Source organism: Melanerpes formicivorus, unplaced genomic scaffold (assembly GCF_026170545.1).
Source record: "Melanerpes formicivorus ecotype bairdi unplaced genomic scaffold, bMelFor1.0.p_v2 SCAF_222, whole genome shotgun sequence".
NCBI lineage: Eukaryota > Metazoa > Chordata > Aves > Piciformes > Picidae > Melanerpes > Melanerpes formicivorus.
In genome coordinates, this window is record NW_027142574.1 from 385,663 (window position 1) to 403,725 (window position 18,063).

An 18,063-nucleotide genomic window follows, 5' to 3' on the forward strand; every position below is an offset into this window, starting at 1 on the left:
AGGAGGCGGAGGGTGCGGTGGAGGAGGCGGAGGGTGCGGTGGAGGAGGCGGGGGCAGAGGGCGCCGTGGCGGAGGGGGTGGTGGATGGAGCATGGCTGTCTGTCCCGGGGCTGTGTGTGAGCAAGTGTAATGGGTTGGGGGCAGATCCCCTCCCCACCCCGGGCAGAAAGAACAACTCAGAGAAAGGGCTTGGAAAAGTGATGGAAAGTGTAAATAGACAAACAATAAACAAACAACACTGAAAGCTTTGCAGAGAGCCACAAGCGCTGTGACAAAGAGAGAAATCCCAGAGCATGCCCAAGAACATCCCATCCCCACCTGGGGGTACACCCACACCCCCCAGGGCTCTTTCTTCCCCCCCCAACACAGCCTTGGGCCTGGGCAGGCCCAAGGGAGGCGGCTCACGCCATTTTACCGAGGCAGCAGCAGGGGAGGAAAGAGGAAGTGAAGACCCCGCATGGACATTTTACAGGGGAGCAGGGCATTATGGGAATGCAATACCTGGTCTCCTGTGACCACCCCCTGGGCTGGGCCCACCCCTTGGGACCTCCCAGGTGTGGTCTGTGCAGTGGCATCCGGGCCAGCACCCAGCCTAAACCACCACAGCAAGGCAGGGCTGGTGGCTGTCGTTGTGGTGGGTGGCCAGGCAGGGGCAGGGGCCGTGGCCAAGGGGCCAGCAGGAGAGGCAGAGCTGGCAGAGCAGGAGATGGGGCAGGAGGTGGCGGTGGCTACCGATGGCAGGGTGGATGACAGGGTGGGGGCACAGGAGGTGGTTAGAGGAACAGGACAGAGGGGGACTGGTGGGGTAGGGGTGGCAGAGGAGGTGTCAGCTGAGGGCAAGGCAGAGCAGGAGTGGGGCACAGCACAGCTCATGTCCCCAGGGCATGGGGGACTGTGTGGAGCCACATCCCCTGGGGAGCAGCCCGTGGCAGAAGCCTCCCTGAGCAGCCCTGCAGATGGAGATGAGGGAGTGGAGCTGGCTGCAGGAGGGCAGGGGCTGTGTCCAGCCAGCCAGCTGCAGCTGGCAGCTCCTGGGGCAGGGGCAGGCAAGGACGGGCTGCAGGAGAGGCCTGAGCAGATGGGAGGGAAAGCTGGGGGAGAACAGCCAGAGCCTTCTCTTCTCCCAACTCCCTCAGTCTGTCCTCAGAGCAGAGCAGCTCCAGCCCTCTGCTCATCCTCGTGGCCCTTCTCTGGACACCTTCCAGCACCTCCAGATCCTTCCTGCAACAGAGGCTCCAGAACTGGACACGGTGCTCCAGGTGGGGTCTCAGCAGAGTGGAGTACAGGGGGTGAATCACCTCCCTCGACCTGCTGGCTGTTCTTCTCTTGATGCATGCAGCCCAGGATGTGAGCAGACTGATCTCATCTGCTGTCTCTCCTGGCTCTTCCTGACAGCTCTCTTTGCAGGATGGGCCCAGGCAAGGTTGGATGGGAACCAGCCCCCACCCCATCCTTACCTGCTGCTGTGCTGCAGGCAGCTCATGGGTGCAGCATGGCTGTGGGGTGATGTGAGAGGTTTGGAGTTTGATTTGGAGCTCCTGTGTTGCTTTTGGTAAAGCCAAGTGTGAAGGAAAGCTTACGCTCTGTGTGAAAAACACTCCAAGGAAGTGGGTAAGGAAAACAAACCTCTGGAAGGGGAGGCTGAGGTTGGCCACCTAAATATCTCTTTATTCTCAGTGAGCAGGAAAGAGCCAAAGCCCAGGGCCCTGAGGAGCTGCAGCTGTGCTAGGGAGCTGAAAATGAGACACAGGATGTGTCTGGGACTGTGAAGAAGTCCAAAAGAAACCAGGTCAGGTTCAGGAGCTGGGAACAGGAACAGCTCAGGCTCCAAGGTGGCCTGGGTGGTGGTGTGGAGTTCCAGGATGCTCCTCCTCTCGATGGGCTCTTGACTGGCACCTACCAGTCAGAGCTGACAGCCCCTTAGTGCAGGCCAAGCTAAGGACATCTTGGCCTGGAGCTCTGGCCCTACAACAGATGCATTTTTCATCTTGTCACACTCCTAAAGGTGAAGATGGGAGCAGAGCATTTGTTACAGAACAGCTGCACACCACCAAAACCCCCAGCCCTCAAGGGGGCCAGCAGAGGAGGGCATGAGAGCAGAGCTCAGGCTGGGGACCTGGCACCACCAGCAGCTCAGTCTGTTCACTGTGGAGCTGAGGGTCAGGCTGGCACGGTGAGGACTCTTGCTGCTGGCTGATGGTGAGACTCTGGAGCTGGACAGTTGCTGCCCTCAGCTCTTCTCTTCAAAGCTGCCACTACTGCTGCAGGAGTGGAACCTCATGGTGCTCATGGGGTCCGACACGTAGCCTGCAAGAGGCAGGGGGAAAGTCAGGTGCAGCTCAGCACAGCAGCAACCCTGCCCCTCAGTTCCCTGCAGTGATGACATCAATAAAACCAGCTTGGGATAGACAGGCTCCCAGCCTAAACCTCCCCTGGTGGAAAAAAAGGACTTCTTCTTTCTTTCCCTTTCTCCTCCTCCTTCTTTCTTTCCTTTTCTCCTTCTTCTTTCTTTCCCTCTCTCCTCCCTCTTCCTTCTTTCCCTCTCTCCTCCCTCTTCCTTCTTTCCCTCTCTCCTCCCTCTTCCTTCTTTCCCTCTCTCCTCCCTCTTCCTTCTTTCCCTCTCTCCTCCCTCTCCCTTCTTGCCCTCTCTCCTCCCTCTTCCTTCTTTCCCTCTCTCCTCCCTCTTCCTTCTTTCCCTCTCTCCTCCCTCTTCCTTCTTTCCCTCTCTCCTCCCTCTTCCTTCTTTCCCTCTCTCCTCCTCCTCCTTTTCTGTTTTGTTTTGGTTTGGTTTTATTTTTCATTTCCCCTTCTCCTCAGGTGGGAATAGCAACCTGTCAGATTGACAGAGCTCGTGGTTTAAAGGGTTTGGGTACAGCAGGAACTGAACAAGGCATGAACACGCTTCTGAGGAACGGTGCCCACCAAGCATTTAACCACAGGGAGGCTAAGTACATCAATAAAATCAAGGTAAGCATGCACCTAGGCTAGGTGAAGTGTTTTTCTTACTAACAGAACAGGTGGTTGTGGAAGGGTTTTAGAGCAGATTTATGCAGGAGCAATAATGCCCTGCCTCTTTCATTCTCACACAAGGAAAAGCTTTTCCAGGCTGGGAGAAGCTGAGCCTTCTGCACAGGCAGTGGCATCTGTGATTTAGAAGCTCTTGCATCCCAGCAAGACAGCATCAGTCAGCACATCAAAAATCTGCTGAAATTAAACTGCTTAGCTGTCAGCCTTGCACAAAGGTGCATTTAAAATGTAGGCTGTAGAGATGTCCATTATCTGTAGCACATGAAATAGAGTGGAACCCAAGCACTAACTGGGGTGGTTTTACAGCCTGCTGTGTCCTCTGCAGGAATACACAGGAATGGAAGGAGTTGATAGCATCATAGAAATGCTCTCCAACGTCAACCTGGCTACTGACTTGCAGCTGCTGTCCTGTGGAGGAAGGGTGATGGTGAGCACTTGCTGTCACTGACTTCACCTTGTGCATTTAGTGACACAATTCAGCCAGTAGAGCTTCTCTCTCAACTCCTTTGTAACAGATTGTGGGCTGCAGAGGTCCCATTGAGATCAATCCAAGGGACACCATGAGTAAAGAGTCCAGCATCATTGGAGTTGGTCTGTTTCTTGCAACTGAGGTAAGAAGCCTGTTTGTTGTAAAGAATGTTTTGTTGGGATGCCAACACCTCTCTGTTTCCTGTTAGAATCCTGTAGAATCATTTGCAGGGGTGACTGCAGAATTTCACTGTAAGGAAAGAGGCTCAGGGGAGAACCTTATTGCTGTCTACAACTCCCTGAAGGGAGGTTGTAGCCAGGTGGGCCTTGGTCTCTTCTCCCAGGCAAGCTGCACCAGAACAAGAGGACACAGTCTCAAGCTGCACCAGGGGAGGTTTAGGCTGGAGGTTAGGAAGAAATTCTTCCCAGCAAGAGAGATTGGCCACTGGAATGTGCTGCCCAGGGAGGTGGTGGAGTCCCCATCCCTGGAGGGGTTTAGGAAGAGCCTGGCTGAGGCACTTGGTGCCGTGGTTGAGTTGATTAGATGGTGTGGGGTGAGAGGTTGAACTCAATGATCTCTGAGGTCTTCTCTAACCTGGTTAATTCTATTCTATTCTTTCTTAACATGATAAAACCATTTTGGGTGGTGAAATTTGGTTTAACACTTGGCACAAGTAGCCAGTGCTGCTCTACAGTGTGGTAAATGTTGCCTTGATTGCACGCAGGAGAGGCGTGAGTGTGCCACGGCAGTCTGATGGCATAGAGGCTGGCTGGCTGAAACCAGCTGTGGGCTCTGAATATCCCCTGGAGAAGGTGGTGAAGGCTCATGAAGACATCATTCACTGCAGTGGTGCTCGAGGGAAGATGGTGCTGCTTCCATGAAGTCCTTTGCCATTTGCTTTGTGGCTGCTGTAGCTGCACCTTTGCTTCCACCATTCATCGAATGGGTGTTACCAAGCATCCTTGGATCAGGTGTGACAGTGACAGCAAAGGCCACCTCAGGTGAATTAATTACATTAATGACCAACATTTGCTGATGATCAGGGTTGCATATACTTTCAAGTGATTTTGGCAGCTGCTTTTTTGTCTGATGTGTCTGCTGGTGTGGCTTTGAGGTGCGGGGAAACGAATATCTTGATCTTGTGCTCAATGTGAAGTGAGAGGGAGGCCACTGCAGGTAGTGCCACCTGGTTTGTAAGCACATACAGATAGAGCTGGCCATGTGTGTGCCCCTAGGATAGAACTATGTGCATTCTGTAGCCACAACATTAATCTTGTTCATCATTTGTCACATCATTTACTTGGAATAAAAGCTTTTACTGACAGCCTTGTGCACTTTCCAGTTCAAAAGACAGCCAAAGAATCTCTCAAGTGTGAGCTGTTGGCAAGCAGAAGCAGTTCTGCTCTGCCTGCCTGAGTAGCTGGGGTGAAAGTGCTGCAGTTAACCCCAAGCCGCCATAACCCTGAAGTTAATATTTGCTACTTTGCAGCTGAGGATATTGGCAGGAGCAGCTGGTTCCTGGATGGGAAGTGGCTGGCTGGAGAGGACTGCAGTTGAGACAGTGTGCTCTTGTTCTGGTGCTGTTAGGATCTTTAAGGACAGCTCAAGAGCCTCAGCACTGACTCTGCTCTCACAAAGTAATGCTCTGGTTATTTTTTGCTGGGAGCAGATGGAGCTCTCCTGGCAGAGGGAAGGAGAACACCTGAGGAGCAGAAGGCAGCAGGCACCGAGGAGGCTGGAGAAGAAATGGCACTGCTGGGAGGTTTGCTGCCCAAGGAAGATGTGGTGGCTGTGCTGCAGGTGGAGGAAGCTGCCCCTGGGCAGAGCAGCGAGGCAGGAGAAGATGCCAGAGAAATGGGAGCACCACAACCATTTGTCTCCTTGGACTGAAGGAGATTGTCAGGGAAAGGAGCCTGCAGGTGCCAGCTCTCCTCTGCAGTGCTGGGACTTGGCACTGTGGCTGGAGGTGGTTAACATGGAAGGGGTGTGACATGTTTGTCAGTGAATAAAGCCTTTACTGTTGCAGGTGTCTGTCAGGAGTCACTCTGGGAGCCTGGGGGTCTGTGCTGAGATGGCAGGAGAGGGGCTTGGGGTAAGGCTGGCCCAGCCCAGCAGTGGCTGGCAGGCTCCTGTTTGGCTCCCTCCACCCCAAGGGCTCCCCAAGAGCCAGGCAGGCCACAGTGCCCAGCCCTAGCAGCTGGGGGCTGCAGATGCTCAGCCCCTGCAAGGAGAGCCCCTGGCTGTGTGTTGCAATTGGGAATGGAGGCAAGAGGAGCAGGCCTTTGGGGGGTTGCTGCTGTCAGTTGTGGCACTGCCAGCGACGAGCAGGGTGAGCAATCTGGCAGTGCAGGCCTAGAGCCTGACATGGTGGTAGGCCATGCTCAGCAGAAATGCAGAGCCAGCTAGCAGTGGAGCAGAAGAGTGCTGTGCCTGCAGCATGGAACTAAACCAAGGCACTGGTAGCTCTACAGATGGAAAGTTCTCTTGGGACAACAGGACATGCACCTGCATCACCAAACCTTGCGTGTCATGAGTAGTTGGAGCACTAATCTGTACTGCTGCGATGGGAACCAAGGAAGCCATGCCAACGAGGCACTGCCAGTTGATAGAAGTTGTAGCAGTTCCCTTGCTACGCACTTCTGCCTTTCCTGTCTCTTCTGCTGCTACACTTTGCTGTGCTATAGCTGCACCACAGGCCTGCACCACAGGCCTGCACCACTGGTGCACTTGATGATCTCAGAGGTCTTTTCCAACCTGGGTAATTTTTTCTTTCCCCCCTTTTCCCGCCTTTTCCCCCTTCTCTCCCTATCCTTCCTTGGGATTCTTTTCTCTCTGTGCTTTGTATCTTCTAAACACTTGCTGCTTTTCCACTTAAACTTCCCATCACTTTTGCAATCCATTTGTGTGAGTGTCATCCTTTTGCCCCTCTCAGGGGGCAAGAGAGGATCAGCCTGGCCTATTTCCTTAGCAGGAGCCTGCCATGATGTCTTCTCCTTCCTTAACCAGCTGTTCCATGAGGTCCATCCAGGGAAGGGCAGACAGGAGGCAGGCTCAGATGTTGCTGTTAGAGGACCTAGCACCTCACAGAGACATAATTTATGCTCTTTCAGATGGAACACTCCAGAAAGCTCGTGGGAGGTGGCACCCCTGCCTACATGCCACATCCACCCCATTGCCCAAGAAATCGCCATGGTCTCCATCTTTCAGTGCCTGGAGAGCCTGCTGGCCAGTCACACCTGGTGAGTCTCAGCACAGGCTCCAAGTGCTGCAGTGTGAGCACACAGAGCTGGCCCTTTGCTGGGAGTTCCATGGGACTGGAGGATTTTGGAATGGACCTTGACCTGCTGCCCCTGGCTGGCAGAGCCTGCATGAATTGTTCCCTTTTGCTGGGCATTGGCTCTGTGTGGTGCTGATCACCTCCCTTGCTCCAAGAATATGATGGCTGCTCAGACTTGTTCTAGAAGCCTGTGTGTGTGCCTCAGTGTGAGCAGCAGCCAGAGGGTGCTTAGGTCAAAGTGCTTGGGAGCTGGTTTTGCCAAGCCTCTTGAACCTGTTACCCTCTTTGTGCAGGGGGAGAGGATTGGGGTGAGAGCTGTGAAGGCCGAGGAGATTGGGACTGGTAGATGCCTGCCTCACCTCCCTCTGGGTGGTGACTGTGTGATGCCTGTGCCACATCCCCCCGGGCCAAAAGAGCCCAAAAGTGCAGCTGCAGTGAGACATGGGATGCCCAGATGGAGGCAGGTCCGTCCCATCACAGCCCCAGATGGGCAGCTTTCCTCAAAGGTGAGCTCTCTCTGCCTGCTGCTGTCTGTGGAATCATGGAGTGAGTCAGAATCATTTGGGTTGCAAAAGCTGAGGGAGAAGAGCCAGGCCTCCATCAAACCGTGAGAGAGGGAGGGGCAGGGGCTGTGCTGGAGAGTGCAGGGAGTGCTTCACGGCACAGGGAGCCCAGCAGGCAGAGCGCCGCCGCAGCCAGCCCGGGCGCCCCGCCAGACACCCTCGGGGGCCAGAGCAGCCACGGTCCCCAGGAGGTGAGTCCTGTCTGCAGCCAGGCTGGGGCACTGAGTGGGAAGGGACCCTCCAAGTCATCTTGTCCAAGCCCCTGCAGTCAGCAGGGACAGCTCCAACTAGAGCAGGCTGCCCAGGGCCACATCGAGTCTGCTCTTGAATGCCTCCAGGCATGGGTCCTCAGGCACCTCCCTGGGCAGCCTGTTGCAGTGTCTCAGCACCCTCATTGTAAAGAACTCCCTCCTGATGTCCCATCTAAACCTGCCCTGCTCCACTTTCAGACCATTGCCCCTGTGATAAACTGGTTATGATATTTGGCTTTCGCAAGGGGAATTACTGGGCACTGTGGGGCTCGATAGTTGGCCTGGATCGTTGGGCTGGAATGTTGGGCTGATGGTCTGTATTGTTTGTGGTATGGGGGAAGAAAGGTGAGGTGCCAACATGTCTGAAGACTGGCCAGGTCAAGAGTGCAGGTTTTGTCTCAGTCTTGATGGAGAGGGGTGGGAGTGTGTTGGGGACTATATGAATATGTCTGTTTTAATATATGAATATGTATGTTTGCTGTCTATTTAAGTTAACCTCGTGGTGTTGGGGTGCGCCTCTAGCAAACTCGCTCTGCGCCCAGCGCTGTGTTGCCTTTATTTGATAATAAACTGGTTATAAATTTTCAGCAGTGAGTTCGTTTCTCACAATTTGGTGACCCCGACGTGATTACCCTGCCTGCGACGACTTCACGGACCCTTCGGAAGGGGGGGCGCCCCCGCCGATTGCGGCGGCCCGGAAGAAGGACCCTGGAAGCCTCTCGGAACACGGGTAGATTCAGCCAAAAGTTGTAAGAGAAAGGCAAGGGAAGGAGCTCCCAACTGTCACGACTGCCTGTAATTCTAGTGCACAAAGACCCGGGCAAGGAAAGGGCTGTAAGGATTGTGCGGTTGGGCGGGCATTGAGGTCAGTGAGAGCGTGTGCATGAGACGTGAGCTGGACAGTCCAGTCTCACGAAGTGATTGTGGAGTTCTTCTAACTGCGTTTCCAAGCTCTCGCGAGGGACTTGGCCAGTGAAGGGACGAAGCGGTTGGGGACGGAGAGCGTGGACCTCGGGCAATGGGGCAGGGGTCGGGTAAACAGACCAGCCCCGGGAAAAATGGGAGCAAAAGGGTACCCAGGGATATACCCCCGGACAGCCCTCTGGGGTTGCAATTAGCGTATTGGGAAGAGAATCCTAATACGCGGGATAAAGATCAAGGACCAATGATATATTATTGGATGGAGAAATGGGCTAGAGAGAAGATCAGATCAGACAGTTTATTTTGGCCCCAATATGGGTCCTGGGAAGGATGGATCTGTCAGGCTCTCAACCTTTATGTTAGCAGTAAGGAGCCTTTTAATCAGGAGGAGAGTGAATATGCCGCTCGCTGGAAAGGCAGCGTCTGGTCAGCAGCGGCAGTCACAGTTTTTAAGGTGGAGGAAGAGGAAGAGCCAGAACCTGAAAAGTGGAAACCACTGAATCACTTACCCCCACCTTATAACCCTGCAGTACCTGCAGCCCTCGTCCTCCCTACAGCCCCCGTCCTCCCTACATCCCCCTTCCTCCCTGCAGCTCCCCTTCCCTCGGCAGCAACGGCCCCCGCCCCCCTTGCAGAGGGACACACTAGCAAATCCATCCGCCAAAGGAGAGGAGGTAGGCAAACTAGAAGACAGGCAAATGTCATGGTTTTAGAGGAAGAGTCTACTGACTCAGACAATCCACATGAAGGAGTGCCATTATATCCTTTGAGAGAGGTGCCCCTGGGGGGAGCGAATGGGGGAATTGGATATGTAAATGCCCCTCTCACTTCTACTGAGGTGAGAAACTTGACGAAGGAATTAAAAGGTCTCCTGGAAGACCCAATTGGAGTAGCAGAACAATTTGATCAAGTTTTGGGGCCAAATATTTACACGTGGGAAGAAATGCAATCAATCATGGGAATCCTTTTTACTTCAGAGGAAAGACAGATGATCAGAACAGCTGGAATGAGAGTTTGGGAAAGGGAAAATCAGCAGGGACCTCCCGGTGATCAAAAGATGCCCCTAGCTTCTCCTAATTGGAACCATAATGATGATAGGGGCAGACAAAACATGAATGAATATCGAACCTTGGTTATTAGAGGCATAAAGGAAGCAATACCCAGGGGGCAAAATACAGAAAAAGCATTTGATAGTCAAGAGGGAAGGGAGGAAACCCCTACTGATTGGCTCGAGAGGTTAGGAGAAATAGACAGCAATAGTCAAGAATAGATCCCAGCAGTCCGGATGGCCAGATAGTGTTAAAGGTAAATTTTGTCATTGATTCCTGGCCAGATATTAGAAAAAAATTGGAAAAACTAGAAGATTGGCAAGATAGAGGACTTCAAGAGTTCCTGAGGGAAGCGCAGAAGGTGTATGTGCGTAGAGATGAGGAAAAAGCAAAAGCTAAGGCCAAAATTATGGTAGCCAGCGTGAGGGAAGCAGGTCAGGTGGGGAAACCTGAGAAGAAAACACAATTCTCCCACCCTCCACCTCCTCGACCTAAGAGGGATAAAACCCCCAGGCCTCACTGGGACCTGGGGAATGCTCAAACTGGAAGTAAGGGTACTGAATGTTATTCTTGTGGGAAAATTGAACATTTTAAACGAGATTGTCAAATGAGGAAGAGAGATCTTAAAGTTTTTGAGGAAGATCAGCAATAGGGGTGTCAGGGGCTCTTTTACCTGGGGCAAAAATACCAACAGGAGCCCTTGATAAAATTAAAAGTAGGACCCCAGGAAGAAATGTTAGACTTTTTAGTAGATACAGGAGCTGAAGGTACTTGTGTTACCAAGGTTCCTGAAGGGTGTGTGGAGAGCCAAAATACTGTAAAGGTTTTAGGGGCAAAGGGGGAAGGGTTTAAAGCCCCTGTAGTTAAGGATGTTAAATTAGAAACTGAGGCTAGAATTGGGGTAGGAGATATTTTGGTAGTGCCAAGCGCAGGATGTAATTTACTAGGGAGAGACTTCCAAGTTCAGTTGGGCATAGGGGTAGTTCCAGAAGAGGGGCAGATGAGGGTCAGAATATTACAATTAAACACTGAGGATGAGGCAGGGATTAACCCAGAAGTCTGGGCCAGTGAAGAAAATACAGGGAGCTTAGATACTGAACCTATACAAGTAACTATAGAGCAACCAGAACGTCCTACCAGAGTAAAACAGGATCCCATATCTAAAGAAGGGAGAGAGGGATTAAAGCCAGTTATAGACCGCCTCCTTAAAGAGGGGACCTTGGAACCTTGTATGTCCCCACATAACACCCCCATACTACCAGTAAAGAAAGAGGATGGAACTTACAGGTCGGTGCAAGACCTGCGGGAGGTCAATAAGAGAACTGTGACTCGGTTTCCTGTAGTTTCTAAGCCTTACACATTGTTGAGTCACATACCTCCAAATCATAAATGGTATAGCGTAATAGATCTTAAAGATGCCTTCTGGGCCTGCCCATTAGCTGAAAACAGCAGAGACATCTTTGCCTTTGAATGGGAAGATCCAGTCACCAGGAGAAAGCAACAATTGAGGTGGACCAGATTGCCCCAAGGCTTTACAGAACCTCCCAGTCTGTTTGGTCAAAACCTGGAAAAATTGTTATTGTCATTTCCACAGGAAAAGGATGTTTTAATCACACAATATGTAGATGATTGATTAATTTCAGGAGAAGGGGCAGTTGAAGTTAGAAGGACCACCATAAAGCTCTTGAATTTCCTGGGAAATTTGGGATTAAGGGTTTCTAAAAGCAAATTACAATTTGTGGAACCTGCAGTTAAATATTTAGGACTATGGTTAAGTAATGGAGCCAGGAAGACAGATCCTGAAAGAGCAGAAGGGAAGAAACAAGTCAGAAGATTATTAGGGTTACTAGGATATTGTAGATTAGGGATTGAGAGATATAGCCAATTAGTCAAGTTTTTACATGAAAAATTAGTAGGAGATGATAACTTTGTTTGGACAGGGGAAGATGAGGAGAAATTTGAAGCAATTAAAAAGGCTTTGACTACTGCTCCAGTTTTGAGCCTCCCTTCCCTGGATATGCCATTCCAACTCTTTGTTAATGTGGAAGGAGGGGTGGCCTATGGAGTTCTGACTCAAGAATGGGGAGGGTCACGTAAACCAGTAGCCTACTTATCCAAGTTATTAGATCCTGTAAGCCGAGGTTGGCCGGCATGCATTCAAGCAGTGGCAGCCACAGCACTCATGGTGGAAGAAAGTAGAAAATTAACACTAGGAGGAAAACTGGAAGTATATACTCCCCATTCAGTGAGAAATACACTGAACCAAAAAGCAGAAAAATGGCTAACTGATTCTAGGATTTTAAAATCTGAAGCAACCTTGATTGATGGTCCAGATCTAACAATCTCCACTAGCCAAAGCCTAAACCCAGCTCAATTTTTATACGGGGAGCTTACTGAAGCTTCAGTACACGCCTGTCTGGAGGTTATTCAATACCAGACTAAAATAAGGGAAGATTTATTGGAACAGGAATTACCAGAAGGGGAGAAATATTTGGTGGATGGGTCCTCTCGGTGTGTAAATGGGAAATGCTTGTCAGGATATGCAGTGGTTGATGGGCTAAGCTTGGAAACGATTGACAAAGGGAAATTACCCTCCCGTTGGTCAGCTCAGACCCGTGAGTTATATGCACTGAATCGGGCTTTGCACCTTTTAATGGATAAAGTGGGAACCATTTATACAGACTCTAAGTATGCTTTTGGAATAGTTCATACATTTGGAAAAATTTGGGAAGAAAGGGGGATGTTAAATTCAAAAGGGAAAAATTTGATTCATGAAGCCCTAATCAGGGAAGTCTTGGAGGCATTGAAACTACCAGAAGAAATAGCGGTGGTTCATGTAAAAGGACATCAAAAGGGAACTTCGTTAATCATTAGAGGGAACAACTTAGCTGACAGTGAAGCTAAGCAAGTAGCAGAAGGAGGAGAGGAGCGTGTCCTCCATATACAAGGAACAGCATCAGATGAACAGGAGGAATCACCAGTATTCACTCCTACAGAGGAACAAGCACTTGAAAAGATAGGGGGAAGGAAAGATGAAAAAGGGATCTGGAAATTGGAGGATGGGAGACACGGGCCCTTCTCAACAGCCCCTCCCCAGCCTTCCTGTGAGTCCCTTCTGCTCGAGCTGCAGTGAGCCATGGGATGCCCAGATGGAGGCAGGTTGGTCCCATCACAGCCCCAGATGGGCAGCTTTCCACCAAGGTGAGCTCTCTGTGCCTGCTGCTGCTTAATTCTGTATTCTGTGTGCACAGCCCTGGTCTTTGTGTCCAGCTGCAAGCTGCATGCACTTTCTGTGTGTTTCCTGCTGCAGAGCTCTGGAGGACTCCACAGGCCCTCAGTACACACCAATGTGCTTGTCACCATGGTCTTCCTAGGGAAGAATCTGCACTTGGCTCACCCTGACACCCAGCACAGGGATGAGATCAAAGTGTATCAGCAGCACTGTGGAGGAGGAAACCTTTGTGTGTACACAGGCATGCTACTGGAGAAAGGTAAGGGTGGTCAGAAAGTTCATCCTGGCAGCATCTTTCTTTATCTCTTGGTTTTTTGGGGGCTAAAACAGTGATGTGGCAGTTTCTGTTCACAGGAGCGGATCATGGGACACCCCTGTGACTCATATCCCCCGGTGGCAAGAGAAGATGACGAGCTGGCAAGTGTCCTGTCCAAGCCTGGGAGTTCCGCACTGGCAGAATCCAGAGAATGGGAAAATAGCCTCCGCAGAGGGGGGCTGTGATGCCTTGAGCCGGCTAAAGAATGTTCCCATGATGTTGGTAGAACACCAGCAACTGCTTCAAGAAAGTATTTCCCCAGCGTTATCCCCAGTTATCCTTAGTTACCTCAAGCTACACCCTGTTGTTATCTCCCTAATTTCCACCTGTTCGCTCTGCCTTACATTTTTTATTCAAGTTTATGATGGATACTTTCAAAATTGTTACATTTCTCAGGATTGTTATACTTTAGCTAATTTGCTTATGCATAGGGAGGGGGAATTGTAGGTCGCTAGGACCCAGCGGGCGGAAGCTCTGGCGCTGTACGGGAAGCTAGGGCCCCTCCCCTGCTAGCCAATAGCCTTCAGCTCACGGTGCCAGCAGCCGGCAGTGACGCACACCTCAGTTATATAGTGCAGCGTCGTGCGCTAGCAAAGGCCATTTGCCGTCCAGCACATTGGTGTCTGCGAGCTGATGGACCGAGCGGCCTGGGGTTGGCCGCCGTGCCGTTCCTGCACCAGGTCGCCGCGCCTAGGACAGGCAACACTCTTTAACCTGTTACCCTCTTTGTGCAGGGGGAGAGGATTGGGGTGAGACCTATGAAGGCAAAGGAAAATGTGACTGCTAGATGCCTGCCTCAGCTCCCTCTGGGTGGTGACTCTCTGATGCCAGTGCCACATCCTCCTGGGCCAAAAGAGCCCAAAAGTGCAGCTGCATTGAGAAATGGGATGCCCAGATGGAGGCAGGTCCGTCCCATCACAGCCCCAGATGGGCAGCTTTCCACAAAGGTGAGCTCTCTGTGCCTGCTGCTGCTTAATTCTGTATTCTGTGTGCACAGCCCTGGTCTTTGTGTCCAGCTGCAAGCTGCATGCACTTTCTGTGTGTTTCCTGCTGCAGAGCTCTGGAGGACTCCACAGGCCCTCAGTACACCCCAACGTGTGTGTCACCATGGTCTTCCTGGGGAAGAAGCTGCACTTGGCTCACCCTGACACCCAGCACAGGGATGAAATCAGAGTGTATCAGCAGTACTGTGGAGGAAGAAACCTCTGTGTGTACACAGGCATGCTACTGGAGAAAGGTAAGGGTGGTCAGAAAGTTCATCCTGGCAGCATCTTTCTTTATCTCTTGGTTTTCTGGGGGCTAAACCAGTGCTGTGGCAGTGAAATGACTTCAACAACAAGGTTGAAAAAGACCTCAAAGATCCTCAAGTCCAAGCTGTCAGCCCAGACCTCATGACCAAGTGCCACATCCAATCCCCTCTTGAACGCCTCCAGGGATGGGGACTCCACCACCTCCCTGGGCAGCACATCCCAATGGCTAACAACTCTCTCTGGGAAGAATTTCTTCCTCACCTCCAGCCTAAACCTCCCCTGGCACAGCTTGAGACTGTGTCCTCTTGTTCTGGTGCTGGGTGCCTGGGAGAAGAGACCAACCCCCACCTGGCTACAACTTCGCTGCAGGGTGTTGTAGATGGCAAGAAGGTCTCCCCTGAGCCTCTTCTTCACCAGGCTAAGCAAGCCCAGCTCTGTAGCACCTGGTCTGTTTCTCAGCACCTCTTGAAATGTGCACAAGTGAGCTTGGCTTTCACAGGCCCACAGCAGAGCTGGTGGAGAGCAGGTCTGGTGAGGAGCAGCTGAGAGAACTGGGGTTGTTTAGTCTGGAGAAGAGGAGGCTGAGGGGAGACTTCATTGCTCCCTATACCACCTAGGTGGGGTGAGAGCCCACCTGGAGTACTGTGTCCAGGTCTGGAGCCTCTATTACAGGAAGGATCTGGAGGTGCTGGAAGGTGTCCAGAGAAGGGCCACGAGGATGAGCAGAGGGCTGGAGCTGCTCTGCTCTGAGGCCAGACTGAGGGAGTTGGGGCTGTTCAGTCTGGAGAAGAGGAGGCTCTGAGGAGACCTCATTGTGGCCTTCCAGTCTCTGAAGGGGGCTACAAGAAAGCTGGAAAGGGTTTTTTTTAGGGGGTTGGGTAGTGATAGGACTGGGAGGGATGGAACAAAACTGGAAATGGGTAGATTCAGACAGGATGTGAGGAAGAAGTTGTTCCCCAGGAGGGTGGTGAGAGCCTGGCACAGGTTGCCCAGGGAGGTGGTGGAAGCCTCCTGCCTGGAGGTGTTTGCAGCCAGGCTGGCTGTGGCTGTGAGCAACCTGCTGTAGTGTGAGGTGTCCCTGGCCATGGCATGGGGGTTGGAACTGGCTGAGCCTTGAGGTCCCTTCCAGCCCTGACAATTCTGTGATCCTGAAGGAGGCAGGAGTGAGGTGGGGCTTGGTCACTTCTCTCTGGTATGATGTGATAGGACAAGAGGAATTGGCCTGGAGTTGTGCCAGTGCTCTTCACAGGTGATGCTTGGTGTAGCTTGAAGCTGATGGACACTTGCTGGTTTGGATTTTACTCTGTTTGTGCTTCACTTGCCTCCTTTAAGCATGGACAGTGCAATCCTTCCTGAAGGAAGAAGTGCAGCACTTGAGAATGTCAAGGTGCTTCTCTGAGTTGTTCTCAGTCCTCTCATGGTCTGAGGGGCAATGCAGAGGCAGGAGCCTGGTTTCAATGCTGGCAATGAGCTGAAGAGCTCCCTGGGTCTGCTGCCTTTCCCAGCAGTGAGAAATGTGGCACTTCCCATTCCCCATCTTCTTTCACAGGTGTGATGTTGACTCCAGTCTGGACCAAAAGCCATCCCCAAGAAGAAAGTAGAGGAGAGCCATGAGGGAAAGCCTGTGGAGCCCTTGGGAGATGGAGTGCAGGGTGAGCCAAGTCAAGGCAGTGCTGAGCAGAAGTCAAGCAGAGCTGCAGTGTTGGTCATCTTAGCAAGTGCTGAAGAGAGTGAGGACAAAACAGAGACTGGAGAGGAGTTGAGAGAAGGAGAAAGGGGAAAAGTGTCTGATGATGAGAGCACAGAGAGACAGGAAGGCAGTGAGAAAAGTGGTCCAGTATTCCAGAGCACAGGCAGGGGAGGAAAAATGGGAGAGAGAAAGACACCTTCTGGTGTGGGATTGTGGGCCTGCAGTGCATGGCCTGGGGTGTCCTCTCTCAAGACAGCTCTTGTGTGAGATCTGTGGTGCTGCCTGTGTGCAGGCAAGAAGATCACTGAGGCTCCTTTGGGGCAAGCATCAGAGTGAGAGGCAAGAAAATGAGTAAAGAAGGTTTGGGAGCCAGAGGAGGATGGGAAGGCAAGAGGGGAGTGGGGCACAGTGAAGGGCCAAGAGTGCAGAAGGAGGATGGCAGCAGGTGGAGGAGCAGTAGAAGAGAAGGCTCTGGTAATGCTCTGGTTATTTTTTGCTGGGAGCAGATGGAGCTCTCCTGGCAGAGGGAAGGAGAACACCTGAGGAGCGGAAGGCAGCAGGCACCGAGGAGGCTGGAGAAGAAATGGCACTGCTGGGAGGTTTGCTGCCCAAGGAAGATGTGGTGGCTGTGCTGCAGGTGGAGGAAGCTGCCCCTGGGCAGAGCAGCGAGGCAGGAGAAGATGCCAGAGAAATGGGAGCACCACAACCATTTGTCTCCTTGGACTGAAGGAGATTGTCAGGGAAAGGAGCCTGCAGGTGCCAGCTCTCCTCTGCAGTGCTGGGACGTGGCACTGTGGCTGGAGGTGGTTAACATGGAAGGGGTGTGAGATGTTTGTCAGTGAATAAAGCCTTTACTGTTGCAGGTGTCTGTCAGGAGTCACTCTGGGAGCCTGGGGGTCTGTGCTGAGATGGCAGGAGAGGGGCTTGGGGTAAGGCTGGCCCAGCCCAGCACTGGCTGGCAGGCTCCTGTTTGGCTCCCTCCACCCCAAGAGCCAGGCAGGCCACAGTGCCCAGCCCTAGCAGCTGGGGGCTGCAGATGCTCAGCCCCTGCAAGGAGAGCCCCTGGCTGTGTGTTCCAATTGGGAATGGAGGCAAGAGGAGCAGGCCTTTGGGGGGTTGCTGCTGTCAGTTGTGGCACTGCCAGCGACGAGCAGGGTGAGCAATCTGGCAGTGCAGGCCTAGAGCCTGACATGGTGGTAGGCCATGCTCAGCAGAAATGCAGAGCCAGCTAGCAGTGGAGCAGAAGAGTGCTGTGCCTGCAGCATGGAACTAAACCAAGGCACTGGTAGCTCTACAGATGGAAAGTTCTCTTGGGACAACAGGACATGCACCTGCATCACCAAACCTTGCGTGTCATGAGTAGTTGGAGCACTAATCTGTACTGCTGCGATGGGAACCAAGGAAGCCATGCCAACGAGGCACTGCCAGTTGATAGAAGTTGTAGCAGTTCCCTTGCTACGCACTTCTGCCTTTCCTGTCTCTTCTGCTGCTACACTTTGCTGTGCTATAGCTGCACCACAGGCCTGCACCACAGGCCTGCACCACTGGTGCACTTGATGATCTCAGAGGTCTTTTCCAACCTGGGTAATTTTTTCTTTCCCCCCTTTTCCCGCCTTTTCCCCCTTCTCTCCCTATCCTTCCTTGGGATTCTTTTCTCTCTGTGCTTTCTATCTTCTAAACACTTGCTGCTTTTCCACTTAAACTTCCCACCACTTTTGCAATCCATTTGTGTGAGTGTCATCCTTTTGCCCCTCTCAGGGGGCAAGAGAGGATCAGCCTGGCCTATTTCTTATGCAGGAGCCTGCCATGATGTCTTCTCCTTCCTTAACCAGCTGTTCCATGAGGTCCATCCAGGGAAGGGCAGACAGGAGGCAGGCTCAGATGTTGCTGTTAGAGGACCTAGCACCTCACAGAGACATAATTTATGCTCTTTCAGATGGAACACTCCAGAAAGCTCCTGGGAGGTGGCACCCCTGCCTACATGCCACATCCACCCCACTGTCCCTGAAATCGCCATG

The 18,063-nt window shown here is 52.2% G+C and overlaps 1 protein-coding gene and 1 long non-coding RNA gene across 3 annotated transcripts; both read left to right on the forward strand.

Annotated features, from left to right (window-relative positions):
- The first annotated feature begins 45 nt into the window (after positions 1 to 45).
- Positions 46 to 3,769, forward strand: LOC137458098 (uncharacterized). Its single transcript, XR_010991568.1, has 4 exons — positions 46 to 1,611; positions 2,818 to 2,967; positions 3,353 to 3,454; positions 3,543 to 3,769. It is a non-coding gene; the product is annotated as an uncharacterized lncRNA (long non-coding RNA).
- Positions 3,770 to 11,418: 7,649 nt separating this feature from the next.
- LOC137458096 (glutamate-rich protein 3-like) lies at positions 11,419 to 18,017 on the forward strand. Of its 2 annotated transcripts, none has more exons than XM_068169768.1 (6): positions 11,419 to 13,048; positions 13,131 to 13,206; positions 13,840 to 14,052; positions 14,162 to 14,342; positions 15,905 to 16,007; positions 16,552 to 18,017. In XM_068169768.1, the coding sequence occupies exons 2-5, from the start codon at positions 13,153 to 13,155 to the stop codon at positions 15,967 to 15,969; spliced, it is 513 nt and encodes a 170-aa protein (XP_068025869.1). In that variant the 5' UTR covers positions 11,419 to 13,048; positions 13,131 to 13,152; the 3' UTR covers positions 15,970 to 16,007; positions 16,552 to 18,017. The 2 variants fall into 2 exon arrangements, with proteins under 2 accessions (XP_068025869.1, XP_068025868.1); XM_068169767.1 differs by having other exon boundaries at positions 13,144 to 13,206.
- The last annotated feature ends 46 nt before the right edge of the window (positions 18,018 to 18,063 follow it).